Consider the following 17674-nt stretch of genomic DNA (forward strand, 5'->3'; position numbering starts at 1 on the left):
CGGAAATAAAACGACATAAATAATATAAAAGTATGTATTTAATATAGATATATGTATATATAAATAATTTGTCCTGTAGCTATAGGTTCTAAAGGTTATTTATCCGCGCCTTTTTGTACTTTATAAACCTGGGTAAATTTGAACTTGCAGTAGACACCAGCACTTTGTATTCTTTTGGAAGTTTTCTTTGTTGTCGAGCCTGAAAATAAAAGTAAATATCAAATGTTATGTTCTAAATGTTTTATGGGGTTTATAGGGAAAATATTTTTACAGTCTTTATTGATTATTTTTTATCTTTTGGCCAACATAAACAAATAAATCAACAAATAAGAACAAGGAATGTTACAGCTCTTCAACAAAAATGCTGATCTAATGGAAATTTCGTATTTGAGCATATTTTTGATACTAGCAATAGTAAGAAATTGAGGTAAATCACAATACTTACTTTATTTTTAAGTATAGGTGCTAAAATGGACAATTTTTCAACAAGTTTGACTTTTGCTGCTATACTATCTGTTTCGTCTTCTGAATATAAATCGACCAATGTATCTATAGCTTCTGCAAGAACCCACACTTCGTTCTCTTTATGTGCCTGCTCTAAAATAAACTCTGTGATCGTACATACAACTATTGTAGTTGTATCATTTAAATTATTTACTAACAACAATGCTAATATGCCAATCATTCGAATGAGGTTGGATCTTATCTCCGGTACTTGACAATCTTTTATTCCTGTAAGCATAATCTGAAAATAAATTTAAAATATTTTTATGGAAAATTTTTCGATAAGACCTTAACCACCACCACAAAACATTTTTTATAACATTAAATGTGCCTTTCAGTTTACAAAAGTTGTAACTTTGTAGGACGTGGGTTCAAATTACGTTTTTCGTAGAGAAAGACGCGCAATTAAATTTTTATTTTCTTCAAATTGTGAAATATAACACAAAACCTTTTAAATAGTAGCCTAGTAGGTTAATATGTACTGAAACAAACCATACAATATTTACTAACCTCAATATCGGACAAAGCTAAATCACTGAAAAGAGAGCTTTCAGCTGCATCATTATTTTCCCGTAATTTTATTTTATCCAAAGCAGCTCGCATCACCGCTGTTGCTGATTCCAAAAGATTTACATTGTCGGAATTTTGTTTAAAAACTAATTTTCCAGCATCCACCCAGATCTTATACACACCATTGACACCTCCAAGTTTATTTATTGGTAATGTAGATAGCATGTTATTTACACATAATAATGCGCGTGTTTGTAGATTATAAATTCTGTAAACAAAATAGTACTTATTTCTTTTTTAACCAAAAATATTAAAATCCGTTTAAGGTGATTGCTACGATCTGTTCCCAGCCAATATCCCGCTAGATGGCGCTGAATTCTACATTTCTAGTTTATTTGAGTTTTTGCGTAATTGGAATAGTCATCAAACCTAGGAATAGTCATGGCGGTTACTGAATATTATATTTTATTGAAATATGTTATATCATTGCCTTAAAATCCACCCAATTCGGTAAAATTATGCGTTTTAACATCTGTCATTGCATACAGGGTCGTTTACACACACAGACGTATACAAAAATGATAAAGATTTAACTCTAGATGGCGTGAATGTAAAGCGCGTCACACACGGTGAAGATACTACCTATAATATTTTATCTAATCTAGTAATATTTTATATTACAGTATCTTAAGGTATCCGGTATCAGCGTTCTGACCATCATTTTTCTTTTTTCGCTGTAGAACCGCCATCCTGTTACAAATGACCCACAAAGGAGAATGACCACGGGTGGTATCGGTAAAATTTTAGTTGTGCCACGTATTCGTTATATTGTTAATTCCTATTTGTATTTATAATGATCATATGTATCAATATTAAGTCTTAATTAAACCGGATAAATTGAAATAATAGTAAAAGTAAAAGTTTTTCTTTTGAAACATGTATGACTACGTATGGAATCGGTAAAATACTAGTTGTGTCACGTGTTCGTGATATTGTTAATTCCTATTTGTATTTATAATGATCATATTTATCACTATTAAGTTGTAATTATACCGAATAAATAGAAATAAAAGTAAAAGTTTTGTTTTGACACATACCTATATCTATCTCTCTTGCAAACGTCATATGTCATAGTTTCTATTTGAAATGTCAAATGAATGTGTTCGACGCATTGTTCGATGTTATTTTGAAATAATGTTTAAATTACGATTTACTTTTCACATTTGTCTTGTAAATTAAAATATTACCTATGTAATAAATGTAAAACTTAACGTTCATCGTTAGTTTAAACTCGATTAAGTAGTTTTTTGAAGTGTTGAATAAAACTATTGTTTTATTTTTATTGTCGCGAACTGCGGCTTATTTACATAAAAACTTTAATCATATCTAAAAGTACTAACATCAAGCTTTAAATTGAGCTATATTTCATCTTGACACAATAAGTTTGATTGCGATACCAAGTGCCATAGTCACTTGGGCAATCTCCTGTGGTTTTTATTTTTCTGTATGGGTAGACAAAACTTCAAAACGCCACCTGCTACGGTTTATATTATTATGAACGATTAGCTTTCCGCCCGCATTTTCAAAAAAAAACCCGTATAGTTCCCGTTCCCGTGGGGTTTCCGGGATAAAACCTATTCAATGTGTCCAAGTTACGTTCTATATGTGTGCTAAATTTCATTGTAATCGGTTCAGTAGTATTTGCGTGAAACACACACATACACATCCTCACAAACTTTCGCATTAGTAGGAAGTAGGATTGTTATAAAAATAAAAGTTATATTTGTTGGCGTAAACTATTTTATTGTAATTTTGGGAAATAAATAATGTCAAAATTGATTACCTACAATAAAACGCAGTTTTATTTTATTACCTACATTACACTATTGTTTTTTTTTTATCAAAACATGTATTTGAAGTAGCAAATATGATATTATGCTGATCCAAGCATTTTCACTCAAAACTAATATCACTAATGATTTGTAAAAGTAAATTATTTCAATATACATTTCATAACCAACAAGTAAGAATAATTATTCATACAACAACAAATCAAAAACACTATTTACTATGGAAAAAAAACCAGGAAGGTGAAAAACATATTTACGATTTCGATGCACTCGACTTTTAGTAAAATAATAGGTAAAAATATTATTATGGTTTTGATCACAGACATATCTGTGGTTTTGATTTTAGCTACTAGTATCAGAAAGCTGCGTGTTCAATGCACGTCGGGGTCCCACAACTGTGGAGGAAGGAAGGTAGAATACCTCCATCGAATAAGTGAAGTTTTTCGACATACTCGATTTGCCGGCCGGCCTCAATGAAGATTGTCCGAAAGTTGTACATGTGCTCTGTAACGAAAAAATTTCGCTAGCGCGATTCAGAGTGAGGTGTCGTACAATATACCTAATGAAGTTTTTCATCTTTTTATTTTACTGCAAATACAAAATAAAAATTAAACAATGGTAATGTAAATTCTAAACAAACTACTACCAAAATACAATTAGAACAAAAATCATTTGACTGGTTGATTTCACCCAGAGGCCAGAGGCGGCTCGTGACAAAATTGTATGGGTGTTCACTTGAAATAAAACAACGAAAATACAATAGCGTAGCAGGATAATTTATTACAAAAAAAAATGAGCACCACATTTTATAAATGTCTATAACACTAAAAATTACAAAGTACAGGCTATTTCAAAACGAATTCAATGACTAGGTATCAATAATTAGTAAATCACCGAATTTGCATTCGCGAGCGTAGGTATCCATAGTGTTTGTCACTGACGGTCACTGACCTCTATAACTTATAGTTATAGAGGTCAGTGGTGTTTGTTGTGTAAACATGTATGTATTTGAGTAGTTAGTAGCATATTATATTCTGAATTTCTGATCCATGCCTATTCACTCAAAACTAATAACACTAATGATTTGTAACAGTAAATTATTTCAATAGGTAGGTATTTGAACATTTCCCAACAAGACGTAAGAATAATTATTCGTAGGTATACAAGATACAATAACAAATCTAATACACTATTTATTATTTTATTATTTACTAGCGGTCCGCCCCGGCTTCGCCCGTGGTACATGTTTACGTTTTCTCTCCATAAGAAGTAATAGCTAGAGAGCTAGCGCAAAGCTACCTGTATGTATTTGACCAGACCTGGATTTTTGTGTGTTGATTCCCCTATACCTACTATACATGAGATGAGGAGTCACTAAGCCCAGAGTGGTGGACGGGGCGCGCGCTTAGGTAAGACAGGTGGAAATTTTTGGCGAACTTTGAAACCATTTGACCACGTCTGCCATTTTGATATTTGAAAATAGATTATTATTACTATCGGAAAATAACAATGGCAGACCATTATCACGCGGATAACATTCTGGCAGACACTTATGAAAGTGCTGAAAAAAATACAATTTTGAAAGTATTTGACCAGATCTGCCATTCATATATTTTATTTATTAGGTCTTAAAAACTTATTTTCGAAACGGCAGACATTTTCATTGCGTACAGACTTCAGCAGACAACAAAACTTTACAGACTTCAGCAGTCAACAAGACTTAGCTTCTACATGGTCAGATGTATATATGTATTACGTTCCCTGACCTTACATCAATGATTTACTTTATTAATGTTTTTATGGTCATTTACATTTAATTTTGAAAACTATGGAATAAAATTTATAAATTTGATGATACAAAACTAAATATACATTTGTAAAGAATCTCAAATATAAAGTTGTGTTGCAAATAACAAATCATCATTTAAATATTTAGTTTATTTCTTTATTTAAGAAACAATTAACAATTACAAAACAACATAAAAAAACACGCATGCATTTATTGAAATGTTCATTCATCATCACTATCGTATGGCGTTGTGTGACTCGTCTTCATAATCCATTGAATCGGATTCTGTAAAAGTAAAACGTAAATTATATAATAAAAGAAATGAGTCATTATAAACTTACCTAGTAAGGCAATGCCTTTGATGTCGCACGATGCCGCCGCGCCGCCAGTGTAGGTACTTCTGCTGCTACATGAAAATATGCTAGGGTTGCAACAAATGGGAAATAAAACAATTGTGATTATTACTATTATGATGTAATCATTTATTCATATTATGTACATTCAAAACAATTGCTATTATTAAATCTGATGTAATTATTTTTTCATAAATATATAATTATTATTAATTACATAATATATTGCACTGTGAAATATTTACGTATCACTTTATTTTTGATGTTCTTAATTGTCTTTTATAAAATTTAAGTGACGCATTCGCATTGGGATCAACAATCCGATAAGAAAAGAATGGAGACAACATATACATAGCTTTGATTTCAATTCTACAGATACAAAATATACAATCTATCTAAAATGATACAACGGATGTTTCCTGCGTTTTCTCGTCAAAATACCGAAACAACGTAATTATTGTATAGTAGTTGGGCGTGAAAGTAAAAAAACAAATGAAAAGTGTTTTCCATATGATTATTTATTAAATTTACGCGATTAAGAATAATTTCAACGATACAATTTAGTAACCGAGAATTCAGAGGATTAAAGAAAATACCTGCCTGATCATTTTATCAAACTCTAAAAGAATTATGGTTATTTCGCATCACTCGGTTTATTAGTTTGGTAATAATTATTAAAGGTAGTTACAACCCTAGCCATTGAGTCGAACGGTAGGCAACACAATATCGACTTTGTGCGGGTACATATGGTACATTTCTTCTTGCTGTGAAGCGTAATTATTATTATTAAGATTTTTTAGGCTATTTTGAATCAGCTGTTCTAATTTAATTCTAGAAATTTATTAAAACGTGATTTTTTTAAAAGTATATTATGAGTTTATAAATACCTCAACCAATAGTTATTGTGTCCTATCCTCATTTCTTTATATCTTGGTAGTTAACTAAAGTGTTAAATTTACATAACCTCAACAACAACATTTACACTGCCACTGCACTAAAACTAAACTAACTAGCTCTCTAGCTATAAGAACCATCCTCGTACTTCAAGGGATATAATAAAAAAAGAATTATCGAAATCGGTTCAGCCGTTCTCGAGTTATGCGCTTACCAACACATTTTGCGATTCATTTTTATATTAGACTAGCGGTCCGCCCCGGCTTCGCCCGTGGTACATGTTTACGTTTTCTCTACATAAGAACCATCCTCGTACTTCAAGGAATATAATAAAAAAAGAATTATCGAAATCGGTTCAGCCGTTCTCGAGTTATGCGCTTACCAACACATTTTGCGATTCATTTATATATATATACTAGCGGTCCGCCCCGGCTTCGCCCGTGGTACATAATATTTACGTTTTCTCTACATAAAAACCATCCTCGTACTTCAAGGAATATAATAAAAAAAGAATGATCGAAATCGGTTCAGCCGTTCTCGAGTTATGCGCTTACCAACACATTTTGCGATTCATTTTTATATATAAGAAGATAAGATTATGTGAAAATAACCAGGAAGGTGAAAAACATATTTACGAAAACATAGTAACATAATATGGCTGTCGCTACAATAATTATATTTCAATTTTATCTTTTTATACCTAGTAGAACTGGCCGACGAATAAAAAAAATCGTATTAGAATAAATACAATAAATTACGGAACAAAAAAAGGATTGTAACTGAATTAGGTATGTTTGTTTCTGGGCGCACCGTTTTCGACGACGCGACGCGCGACGTAAGCGTATAGGTATAGGTACCTACTTTGCTAAAACAAACTAATAAAATTGTGTGTCTGTCTGAAAATTCGGAAAAGCATATTTTGCAAGTTTGTAATTACTTTGATAGTTTACCGATTTATAATAATTGTAATTGTAATTGTATAATATATAATTTGCAATGTGGTGAAATTTCATAAAAATCACGGGCCAATTTTTTGTTTTGAATCCCACCGAAAATATAATTGCGTTATTAGAATAATTAATTACTATACCTACCCACGATCAATTATTACAATATAGTCTCAAATGCATACTAGAGAAATATTGCAATTTGATTCAATTAAAATGCATAGCATACAAAAATAAATTCACAACACAAGAAATTCCGCGCGCAAATCATAGCGCGTGTCAATGAAATCAAGAATGTTTTATATCAAGCCGACGCGGACGACGACGCGACGCCGAACAAAAGTACCTACGACGGACGACCACGCTTCGAGTTGCCAAACAACATGAGTAATAAATTGTTTACAAAAAAAACAAGTTTTCCATTTTTCTGTATGAGTAGACAGAACTTCAAAACGCCACCTGCTACGGTTTATATTATGAACGATTGTTATAAAAATAAAAGTTATATTTGTTGGTGTAAACTATTTTATTGATCAATAATTTTGGAATTTAAAATTGTCAACATTGATTACAATAAAACGCAGTTTTATTTTATTACACTATTGTTATTTTTATCAAAACATGTATTTGAAGTACCATATAATATTATGCTGATCCAAGCATTTTCACTCAAAACTAATATCACTAATGATTTGTAAAAGTAAATTATTTCAATATACATTTCATAACCAACATGTAAGAATAATTATTATTATTCCTACCTACAACAACAAACCTAAAACACTATTTACTATGGGAAAATAACCAGGAAGGTGAAAAACATATTATTATTTACGATTTCGACGCACTCGACTTTTAGTAAAATATAGTAGGTAAACATAATATTATGGTTTTGATTTTTGCTACTAGTATAAGAAAACTGCGTGTTCAAACTACTTGTTTGTCTGTCTGAAAATTCGGAAGTACTTTGGTAGTTTACCGATTTATAATAATATTGTATATATCGTTGTTTAAAAAATATTCAAACACAATAAAATATGATATACCTACTGATTTATCACTGGTTTCAGTGATGAACTGATGAGTCAATTATAGCCACTATACTTTCGTCATACGTGTGTATGATTGATGTGATTTGCAACGTGGTGATATTTCAGAAAAATCACGGGTCAAATTGTCCCACCGAAAATATAACTGCGTTATAAGAATAACTATACCTACGATAAATTATACATAATACAATATAGTCTCAAATGCATACTAGTGAAATATTTTATTTGAATCAATAAAATAAAAAAAAAATAAAAAATAATAATAATACAAAAATAAATTCACAACACAAGAAAATCCGCGCGCAAATCATAGCGCGTGACAATGAAATCAAGAACTTTCGAGCCGACGCGGACGACGAAGGAGCCTAACAAAAGTACCTACAATCATAGGCGGCTCGTGACAAAATTGTATGGCCGTGTTCACTTGAAATAAAACAACGAAAATAGGTACCTACAATAGCGTTAGCAGTACAAAAAAAATGAGCACCACATTATAAATGTCTATTTATATTTTATACACTAAAAATTATAGAGTATTTCAAAACGAATTCAATTATTATTTAGCAATAATTAGAAAATCCCCGAATTTGCATTCGTGATCGTATTCATAGTGTTTGTCTACACTAATATTATAAAGAGGAAAACTTTGTTTGTTTGTTTGATTGTAATGAATAGGCTCATAAACTACTGGACATTTTACCAATGTTTGCAAGTTTGTGATTACTTTGATAGTTTACCGATTTATAATAATTGTATACTTATATCATTGTTAAAAAATATTCAAACACAATATGATATAGGTACTGATTTATCACTGGTTTCAGTGATGAACTGATGAGTCAATGTTAGCCACAATACTAATCACTTTCGTCATACATGTGTATGAACTATGATTGATGTGATTTGCAATGTGGTGAAATTTCATAAAAATCACGGGCCAATTTTTTGTTTTGAATCCCACCGAAAATACATATATTACTAATTGCGTTATTAGAATAATTAATTACTATACCCACGATCAATTATTACAATTTACAATATAGTTTCAAATGCATACTAGAGAAATATTGCAATTTGAATCAATTAAAATGCATAGCATACAAAAATAAATTCACAACACAAGAAATTCCGCGCGCAAATCATAGCGCGTGTCAATGAAATCAAGAATGTAATTTTATATCAAGCCGACGAGCGACGACGCCGAACTAAAGTACCTACAGTACCATTTACCTTCAGTGTACAATACAGTTTACAGACCTACGACGGACGAACAATAATGAGTAATAAATAAAAAAAAACATAGTTTCTAAGGTCATTAGTTTTATTTTATTTTATTGTTATTTTCTTTGAACGATTGGAAATGAAATTACTCAATTTTTACACAGAACTTTGATTTATTAGAATTATGCTCATTATGCATAAGATAACGAACGCGAATGCACGACATCTATGATCTAGCGCGTCAATGTCTAAACATCGCCTTTCGTTTAGACATTGACGCGCTAGATCTGTAATAAGTATATAGTCTATGCGCTAGATGTCGTGCTTTATGTCGTGTTTCGCTTGGCAAAAGTCACGCACACTACTGTAGAAGTGTCAAATTTTTCCGGTATTTTACTGTTGTTTTTCTAAGTAAATATTGTAAATTATTGATTAAAAAGGTCGAACGCGCACACATTTCATTATAGAGAAGTGATAAAATGATTAGTTTTAAAGAAATAGTGTCTGTGTTAAGTGTTTAGAGGTAATCAAAAATGTATGGAGGGACGGTCGGAACATCAACCTTAACCAATCTTGATTTATAAGTGGTTCTACTAATTATCCAATGTTTAGCTTTGTGAAATTCAAATCTTGAAAGTAGAAAAAGTGATAAATCATACTTACTTTCTAGGAACAAGTTGTGACTCTTCATACTCTTTTAAAATCAACATAACATTCTCAGCCGGTAGTTGTGTGCGGGACCACACTTTATCAAATATATTTAAGGATATCATAGCCTCCATCACTTCTGGAGGTAATTTGTCTTCAGAATGGACAATGCCTTCACCATTAGTACACGCCATTTCGTCCTCTGCAGTTTCTTCACTTTCTGATGATTCCATTTCATCAACATCATCATCATCATCTAAAAATAGGTGATAATATTACAATTCTATGATAGAACCTTACAGTTGTTTTCTAACTAATTAAAAATGATTACAGTTATGCAATATTACCCATCTACTTATTCAATATGTTTTTTTTTTCCAAGAAATATTTATTATCTGTGTACTTTGCACTTACCATCACATGAGCAGATGTTAGCTATAATCTCTATGGCACTTTGTTGTCCGTCAAGCAAATATAAAACTGTTTTTATTTGTTCCTGTAACACTTGAGCATCTTTTCCTTTAGGTGCATCAAATTTTCCAGAACTATTCTTTAAAGGTACAGAACTAGAAAGTTGGTTACATGCCGTTCTGTGATCAAGGGATAATGTTTTAGCTAATAATTGCATTATTGGATTTATAACATCTACTGGTAAAGATGAAATATTGCCTTTGCATATATTTATAACAATTCCTGCTGCCAAAGTTCTTATTAAAAGTATAGGGGGCTCATTGCTGTCCAAAAGTAATAACTGTGTCAATTGTTTCTCAGAAGAAGTCTTGATTTTTGTAATTGCAATGGAATTATCTTCAATAACAACAAATAGGCATTGCATTACAGTTATAACAATATCATTTCCAAATGTTTGCAAGTCCAAATATCTTGGAAATATATCTAATATTCTTGATTCACCTAAATATTTCACTGCCAGGTCTGTAAAATGTGATAATGAATGAATTTTCTATAAGAATAATTGTAAGAATATTGTTATAATATTTTAATTGCTTTTTCAATTCTTACCTGAACTTTCACAAAGATTGAGTAACAGGTTAACACATTGAATAAATGTATCAGTGTCTTCATCTTTTGATTTTGATCCTGCATCTGGAACCCATGTTTCTGTGAACTAATGATTTAATTTTATTTACTGTTACCTATACAAATTATACAGACTGGACTATGTACATGTACACATGGGTATCATATTATTATAAAAATACAATTACAATTTAATTATTGAAATAATAAAATCTCACTATAAGTATAAGTAATATGATTATGTGTAATTATGGCAATGGTAAATTAAAACAATTATGGTAAATCTACGTAATTACCTGGTGAAAATAGCATATTAACGGCGTCATAACATCTTGTTCCATTAAAACCTCACATAGATCTAGTCGTAATACGGATAAGTTTCTAAGAGAGCCCGCAGCTGCATTCCTTACTGAACTAGCAGGGTCTAAGAGAAGAGGAGCGATTATTTTAATCAGTCCTCTTTCAATAACCTGTTCTATATTCTCTGCACTTTCTATTAACATAGCAAACGTCTGAAGTCCACAATATTTTTCTTCTACATTTACGGCCTGTAATTAATAATTATAAACATTTCAGTCAAATTGTAATGAATACTTACTAATTTTACGGCCTAGTTAAGTACACTTACCTGTAATTGATCAATTATTGTTTGAATTGCATTCTCTTTAGAGTCAATTTGCAATTCCTCTTCAAAGGTTTCATCTGATTCCGGAGGTTGGCTCTTATTTGGCCTACGTTTCCTTATTTTACCCATTTTTTAATACACAAATAACCTACAAACAACACGTTTCAAACTTTTGTTCAAACTTCAAAACACGATGAGACGATCACCATTCACATCACATGTCAGTTGCCAATGACTGTCAACGTCACGCGTCATAGTTCTTTTTTACTAATGGCAATAATACGTACTTCAAACTTCAAAGAACACAAAAGCAAAAACTATATAGGTAGTTAAATTTCACTTAAAATTCTATCACGTAAAAATTTCGGGAATCTGGATTGCATTATGTTGTCTGAGAATTATATTATTGCTATAATCTCGATATATCTTTTACACACAGAACAGTAAAAACATATAGAAGTGCTGTAATGTCTAATTAGTATGAAAACCAGTGTCGCCAAACCCACACATTTAAACCGATAGTTATACAGTACACTACAAGTAAACTATGCCTTTGATTGGACAGCTTAATTTGAGTAAAAACTGACTTAGGTTATAAATTCAGCATTTCAATATGTACCCTAACGCACCATGTTACGGTTTATTTTAGTACTAGCAATGCCCTGCGGTTTCACCCGCATAGATAGCGATATCGTTACTAGTGTCCGACCGAAACTGGTTTCCAGGCCGAAACCGAAACCGAAACCGAATGTTCGGCCGTGGCTTCAGTTTCGGCCGAAACCGAAACCGAAACCGAAACTCACGTGGTCAAGTATGAAATTTCTAAAAATACTGAAATTTGGTGCATTTTACCTATTATTTTGCCTTAATTAGGGCATGAAATGAAAACATAGTATATTAAATTTGTTGTAATCATTTATTTAATCGTATGGATTAAATGAATGATTACAACAAATTTATAAATGCGAAAGTAACTCTGTCTGTCTGTCTGTTACTCAATCACGCCTTATCTACTGAACCAATTTGCATGAAATTTGGTATAGAGATATTTTGATACCTGAGAAAGGACATAGGCTACTTTTTACCCCGGGACATAGGATAGGTTTTATGCCGGAAATCCCCCGGGAACGGGAACTATGCGGGCTTTTCTTTGACTGCGCGGGCGAAGCCGCGGGTGGAAAGCTAGTATAAAATAAAAAAGTAATATTTTTCAAATATTAATAATAACAATTTTAATTTTTATTTTTTTTTCAAATTAAGTTCTCAGTAAAATCAGTCATCTAAATCAAATCAGTAATTGTTACTGTTACTTTAAATACTTAAGTTTTGGTATTTTGAGATCTTTCTCTTTATTAAAGAGTCTTTAATACTTTGGATTGGTATTTGTACTTAGAAGACTTTAGAAGAATAATCAGTCTCTTTTAGGTACCTCTTATATAAAAATAATAATTATTAATTACTATTACACCCAGTTCCAATCTCAACATAGATAATCAAAAATTGTTTTCACCAGCGTGGGTCAACCAACGTTTTGACAGCGTCCGTCAAAGCGTTGCCGAGGAAAACGAAGTTAGGCGAGCGTGAACGTGTGTGAACTAAGTTCACTGAACTTGCGAAATAAGTTTCGGTTTCGGCAAAAGTTTCGGCTGATTTTGGCCGAAACCGAAACTGCGGCCGAAACTTGATTTTTGGCCGAAACTCGGCCGAAACCGAAACCGAAACCGAAAGTTCGGTCGGACACTAATCGTTACAGTGAAAAGTATACTATAGGTCGGACTATAGGTTTAATTTTTAATCACATGAAAATCACCTTTACCCCGTCCCGCACTACGGCCTTTTTTTTTGTTTTAGTGGGGAAATCTTTCATAGATACCCACGGCCTCCGGGGGAGGTGCCGTGGGTTATGTCGGATTCCTACCGACGAAAACCCCACTGTGTTCCGTCAAGACGCATATTGGTAGAATTCCTCCGTGACCCCCGCACTACGGCCTGCTCGAACAGTATACCTACTATTTTCTGTAGATTGACACTTTTAAAAATTCGTTATATCTTTTGAATGGAATATCCAATTCTTTTCATTTAAAAAGTATTTTGCTGGTATTGAAACAGTCTATAATAAAACATCATTTAATGGGATAAGGATTAATATATGTGTATGGATAACATGGTTTGATTACTGTCGGCACTTCTATTTACTTTGAAAACGTAAAAAAGTTGTTGTAGTAACATAACTACTGAAGATGGACATATGGTATCGCGGACTTTCTTGTCGATATTGATCCATTCTATAATACCGTAGAACATTTTTTTGTTCTATCTTCAATAGATTCCGCAGCGTACGCGATGACAGAAGTTTTATTGTGGATTTTTTTACACCTTGGGTTACATTATTGCATTTTTGGTAAGGATCTCTAATTTTTTTGAAAATGCAATATAGCCTATGTTGCTCAGTAAAGATGCAGCTTTCTAATGGTGAAAGAATTTTTGAAATCGGTCCAGTAGTTTTTGCGTGAAAACCATACATACGGGTGATTATACAAAAATGGGGTAACTCGATGTCATCAGCCAATTTAAACAAAGTCTTATTATATTTTATTCAAATAACAATCTATTTTAAAACAATGAAGCGTCCTTTATTTGGTCACTCAATTTCACTTCTTTATTTAAAATACAAATGAATAAAAAAAATAAATTAATACCTCAAATGTCAGTACTTTGGCATGTCACAACTCCGAAAACCAACAATCAAGTGACTATCGTTTAAACATTATCATCGATTTAAGAAAACTTACAAAAACACTACAATCTTTGATGTACATAGTATTATATACTACAAATTTCATAACGCAATGTTTTCCATTTTATTTAAAAAATAAAATTAAACTTTGTCATCGTTTTCACTAGTCAGTCCGTTGTGTGTTTTTTAAATTCGAAATTCTCGTTAAATATCACCAAGTCGAGGTCAAATCCCTGTCAAAGTATTAATGTTGGTAATGAAGTTACTTGTGCACCGCATATTTTGACAGCCGTCATAACTGTACCAGCGCTAGGGTTGTGTTTGTCCTCTAAAATCTTGCTGCGCCAGTCAACATTTCAGTCCTATGGTGAGTCGTTATTTTATTGTTAATCCGATTTTTATTTTCATTTATAAATGGTTAACTATGATTTGTAAAAATATAGTTTGTTGATATTAGAAATTAGGCAAAAAAACATAATTTGTGATTATAACCTCATATTAAGTCCCTTTTCATCAATCCGCTGGCATCAGTCCTTTGTCAGATATCGTGCCAGTGGACTGACGCGACCCCACAGTACTGATGATTCTGTCGTTTTTGAGAACTTTTATCTTGATTGCTATTGGTATAAGCATTTCTATTTTATATTTCAGTTTAAAACATCATGCGCCACGCTAAAAGAACCTGAATTTGACTAGGGAAGAAACATTTAAGAAAGAGTAGCAAAGAAAAGAGCTATTGAAACAAACTACTAATAATTTTATTAAAAAAGATCTTATTTTATTTTAATTATTGATTTTGATGCTTTCAGGGCATAGCTTTTTATATTTATCAGATAAATACGTATACGTATATTACTGTGAAGTAAAATTACCTCAAAATAACATAAAAGTTAATTAATATACTTAATAACATTATAAAAATGTCAAGGGGCTCTTATGAAAACTCAGATGAGACTTTCATTCGAGACTTTGGTTTTTAATTTTACTATAATTAGTACTTTTAACATAAATATTGGTAGATTTTTAGGGCTCCGAACCTCAAAAGGAAAAAACAGAACCCTTATAGGATCACTTTGTTGTCCGTTTGTCTGTTAAGACGTTTTTTTTGGAACGCGTGGAGGTATCAATCTGAAATTTATATTGGATACTCAAGATTAAGAACCCTTGGGGCTGTAAAAAAATCAAACTTATAACGCAACGCAATCAAAAGATACCTACATCCGTTAATACTGCAAATTTCCGCAAAATTAAATATTCGCAAGGGAATAAAAAAACACACAGGATGCTTGCAGTGTATACAGTCTACTATAAACTGCTATATAGTTTACTTCTACTTGGTAAATAGCAACGTCTTTATAACACAGATAAGGAAAAATTGCTAAAAGTGTAAATTTTTAGTTACAAACATAATAAAAAATAGGTTTTTTAGGACTCCAACTCGCACTTGGCCGTTTTTTTGTTTCTATTGTTTGTGAATTACTTGAAATATCAAGTAAAACTAAGTCAAAGTAGAAAAAGTTAAGTAAGAGAGTAAGAATATTCACGTAGCGTTAAATGTCAGTAGGCTGTTTTGAAACTTGAGACATTGTTTTTTCCCAGTATCACATATTATTAATTATCATTTTTAAACGTAACTAAGTGATTTTAATACTTAAAAGACATGTGCCATTATTAAAACTGAGAGATTTGTAGTAATTTTCATTCAATTTCTTTAAGAATATTACAAAATTGTGTTTTTTATCAGTACCATGTTAGCCTCGTCAGTCCCCTGGAGGCCAATTTCAGAAAATTTAAAATATCTCACAATCTACTTAAAAAACTGGCTGGCCCGATTTGGAACAATATATTCATTAGATTAGCTATCATATACACCCTAATTTGTAACAATCTGATATAAAAAATATAGTAAACAAAATATCCTCAAAAGTTACCCCATTTTTGTATAATCACCCATACATACATACTTACATACATACTTACAAACTTTTCCTCTTTATAATATTAGTATAGATAACATCCCTAGGTATATTAGCTGTTTTGTTTCTCATTGCACAGAAATTCCAAATTCGAAAACATTCAGCTACTCCACAACAGAGGGCGTTAGTTTTCGATAGATATAAATTTGAAACGCAACACATAGAGATAAGATTGAAATTTGTGTCACTCAACATTAATGACATTAACTTGATATTTATCTGATGCTATGCTCTGAGGGATGTCAGCCTTGTTATCGATATCGAGATATCGATAATTCACAAATAAATATTTTTTGTGTTTTTGTTTTTTCTTTCTTTTATATGAGTATAGTATAATGCGTCACATTTTGGAGTATGTTTATTACTACTAAGTACGTCTTTTTATATTATTATTATTAAATAAAAAACGGAATAGAATAGTATAAATCTATATTTACAAAATACAAACAGAAAATATGCATTATTTTAAATCTTGGAACTGCTGTAGGTTTGATGTATCGGTGGCCTTTGTTAGACCGCTTAGTATAACTGTTCGGCATCCAGTTAACTCGTCACGTTGCATTTATCCATTTCTCTTTTAAATTAGCCTCTTTGGGAAATCTATAAATAAATTAGACAAATGAAAGCTAAGGAAAAATAAAATAAAATTTAATATTTATGAGTAGTGGTGGCTCAGTGGTGAGACCTCGGACTTCGAATCGATAAGTCCGGGGTTCGAGACCGGGCGAGCGCGCAGGAAATAAATTGATTTTTCAATTTATCTGCGCATGTTGTAACATCACCACTGCTCGAACGGTGAAGGAAAACATCGTGAGGAAACCGACATGTCGAAGAATCAAAAGTTCGACGATATGTGTCATCCGCCAACCCGCACTTGGCCAGCGTGGTGGATTATGGCCTGTACCCTCATAGGAGGCCCGTGTCCCAGCAGTGGGAACATATATGGGCTGATGATGATGATGATGATGATGATGATGAATGTTTGTCTTTTCTCAAGTATCGATACTGTCGATATGCACCACAAGCATCACTAAAGCGAAATTTGTTTGTTTATTGCAATAATATTCCAGAAAGTCTTGTTTGCTGTTCAATCTATAATAGTACTAATTTCTTATGGATTAAGGTTCATTTTGACTAGATATTTGTATACAATTTTGACAAATTACGACAAGCGAAGTTATAACATAAAATATAATTAAAATAAATTAAAATAAGACTTACCGACGGTATGAAATGCCTTCATTGCTGATATTATTTCGTCTGCTATCATTTCTGCACTCTTTATACCGAACAACACGTCCTAATTAATGAATAAATATGGAAAAAAGGTTTGACAGCTGACAACCGACTCGAATATTTTTCTGCGCACAACTGAGAGCAATTATTAGTAAGGTGATCTAAACTTATCATTGACACGTGGGCCACGCCCACATCACACTTCTATCTACTTAAGAGCGAGCGCGCACGAGCAACTTTGTCTCCGCAACTATTTTGTCTCTCCCATCAATTGTATGGAGAGTTGCGTCGCTA

The 17674-nt window shown here is 32.0% G+C and overlaps 1 protein-coding gene across 1 annotated transcript; it reads right to left on the bottom strand.

Annotated features, from left to right (window-relative positions):
• Positions 1 to 20: 20 nt before the first annotated feature.
• LOC149487820 (HEAT repeat-containing protein 3) lies at positions 21 to 11652 on the bottom strand. Its single transcript, XM_089696491.1, has 8 exons — positions 11435 to 11652; positions 11103 to 11354; positions 10789 to 10894; positions 10183 to 10701; positions 9784 to 10024; positions 1015 to 1282; positions 446 to 745; positions 21 to 199 (listed from the first exon to the last, which is right to left on the bottom strand). The coding sequence occupies exons 1-8, from the start codon at positions 11558 to 11560 to the stop codon at positions 89 to 91; spliced, it is 1923 nt and encodes a 640-aa protein (XP_089552617.1). The 5' UTR covers positions 11561 to 11652; the 3' UTR covers positions 21 to 88.
• Between the last annotated feature and the right edge of the window lie 6022 nt (positions 11653 to 17674).

Source organism: Colias philodice, chromosome 6 (genome assembly GCF_061535455.1).
Source record: "Colias philodice isolate Cphi_HAF_F1 chromosome 6, ilColPhil1 Martin Lab GWU primary, whole genome shotgun sequence".
Lineage (NCBI taxonomy): Eukaryota > Metazoa > Arthropoda > Insecta > Lepidoptera > Pieridae > Colias > Colias philodice.

Coding starts and splice junctions, on each gene's coding strand:
- LOC149487820 (XM_089696491.1), bottom strand. CDS start 11,560: ATGGGTAAAATAAGGAAACGTAGGCCAAATAAGAGCCAACCTCCGGAA. Junction 10,895..11,102: donor TAATATGCTATTTTCACCAG/GTAATTACGTAG, acceptor TTAAATCATTAG/TTCACAGAAACATGGGTTCC. Junction 746..1,014: donor TAGCTTTGTCCGATATTGAG/GTTAGTAAATAT, acceptor ATTTATTTTCAG/ATTATGCTTACAGGAATAAA.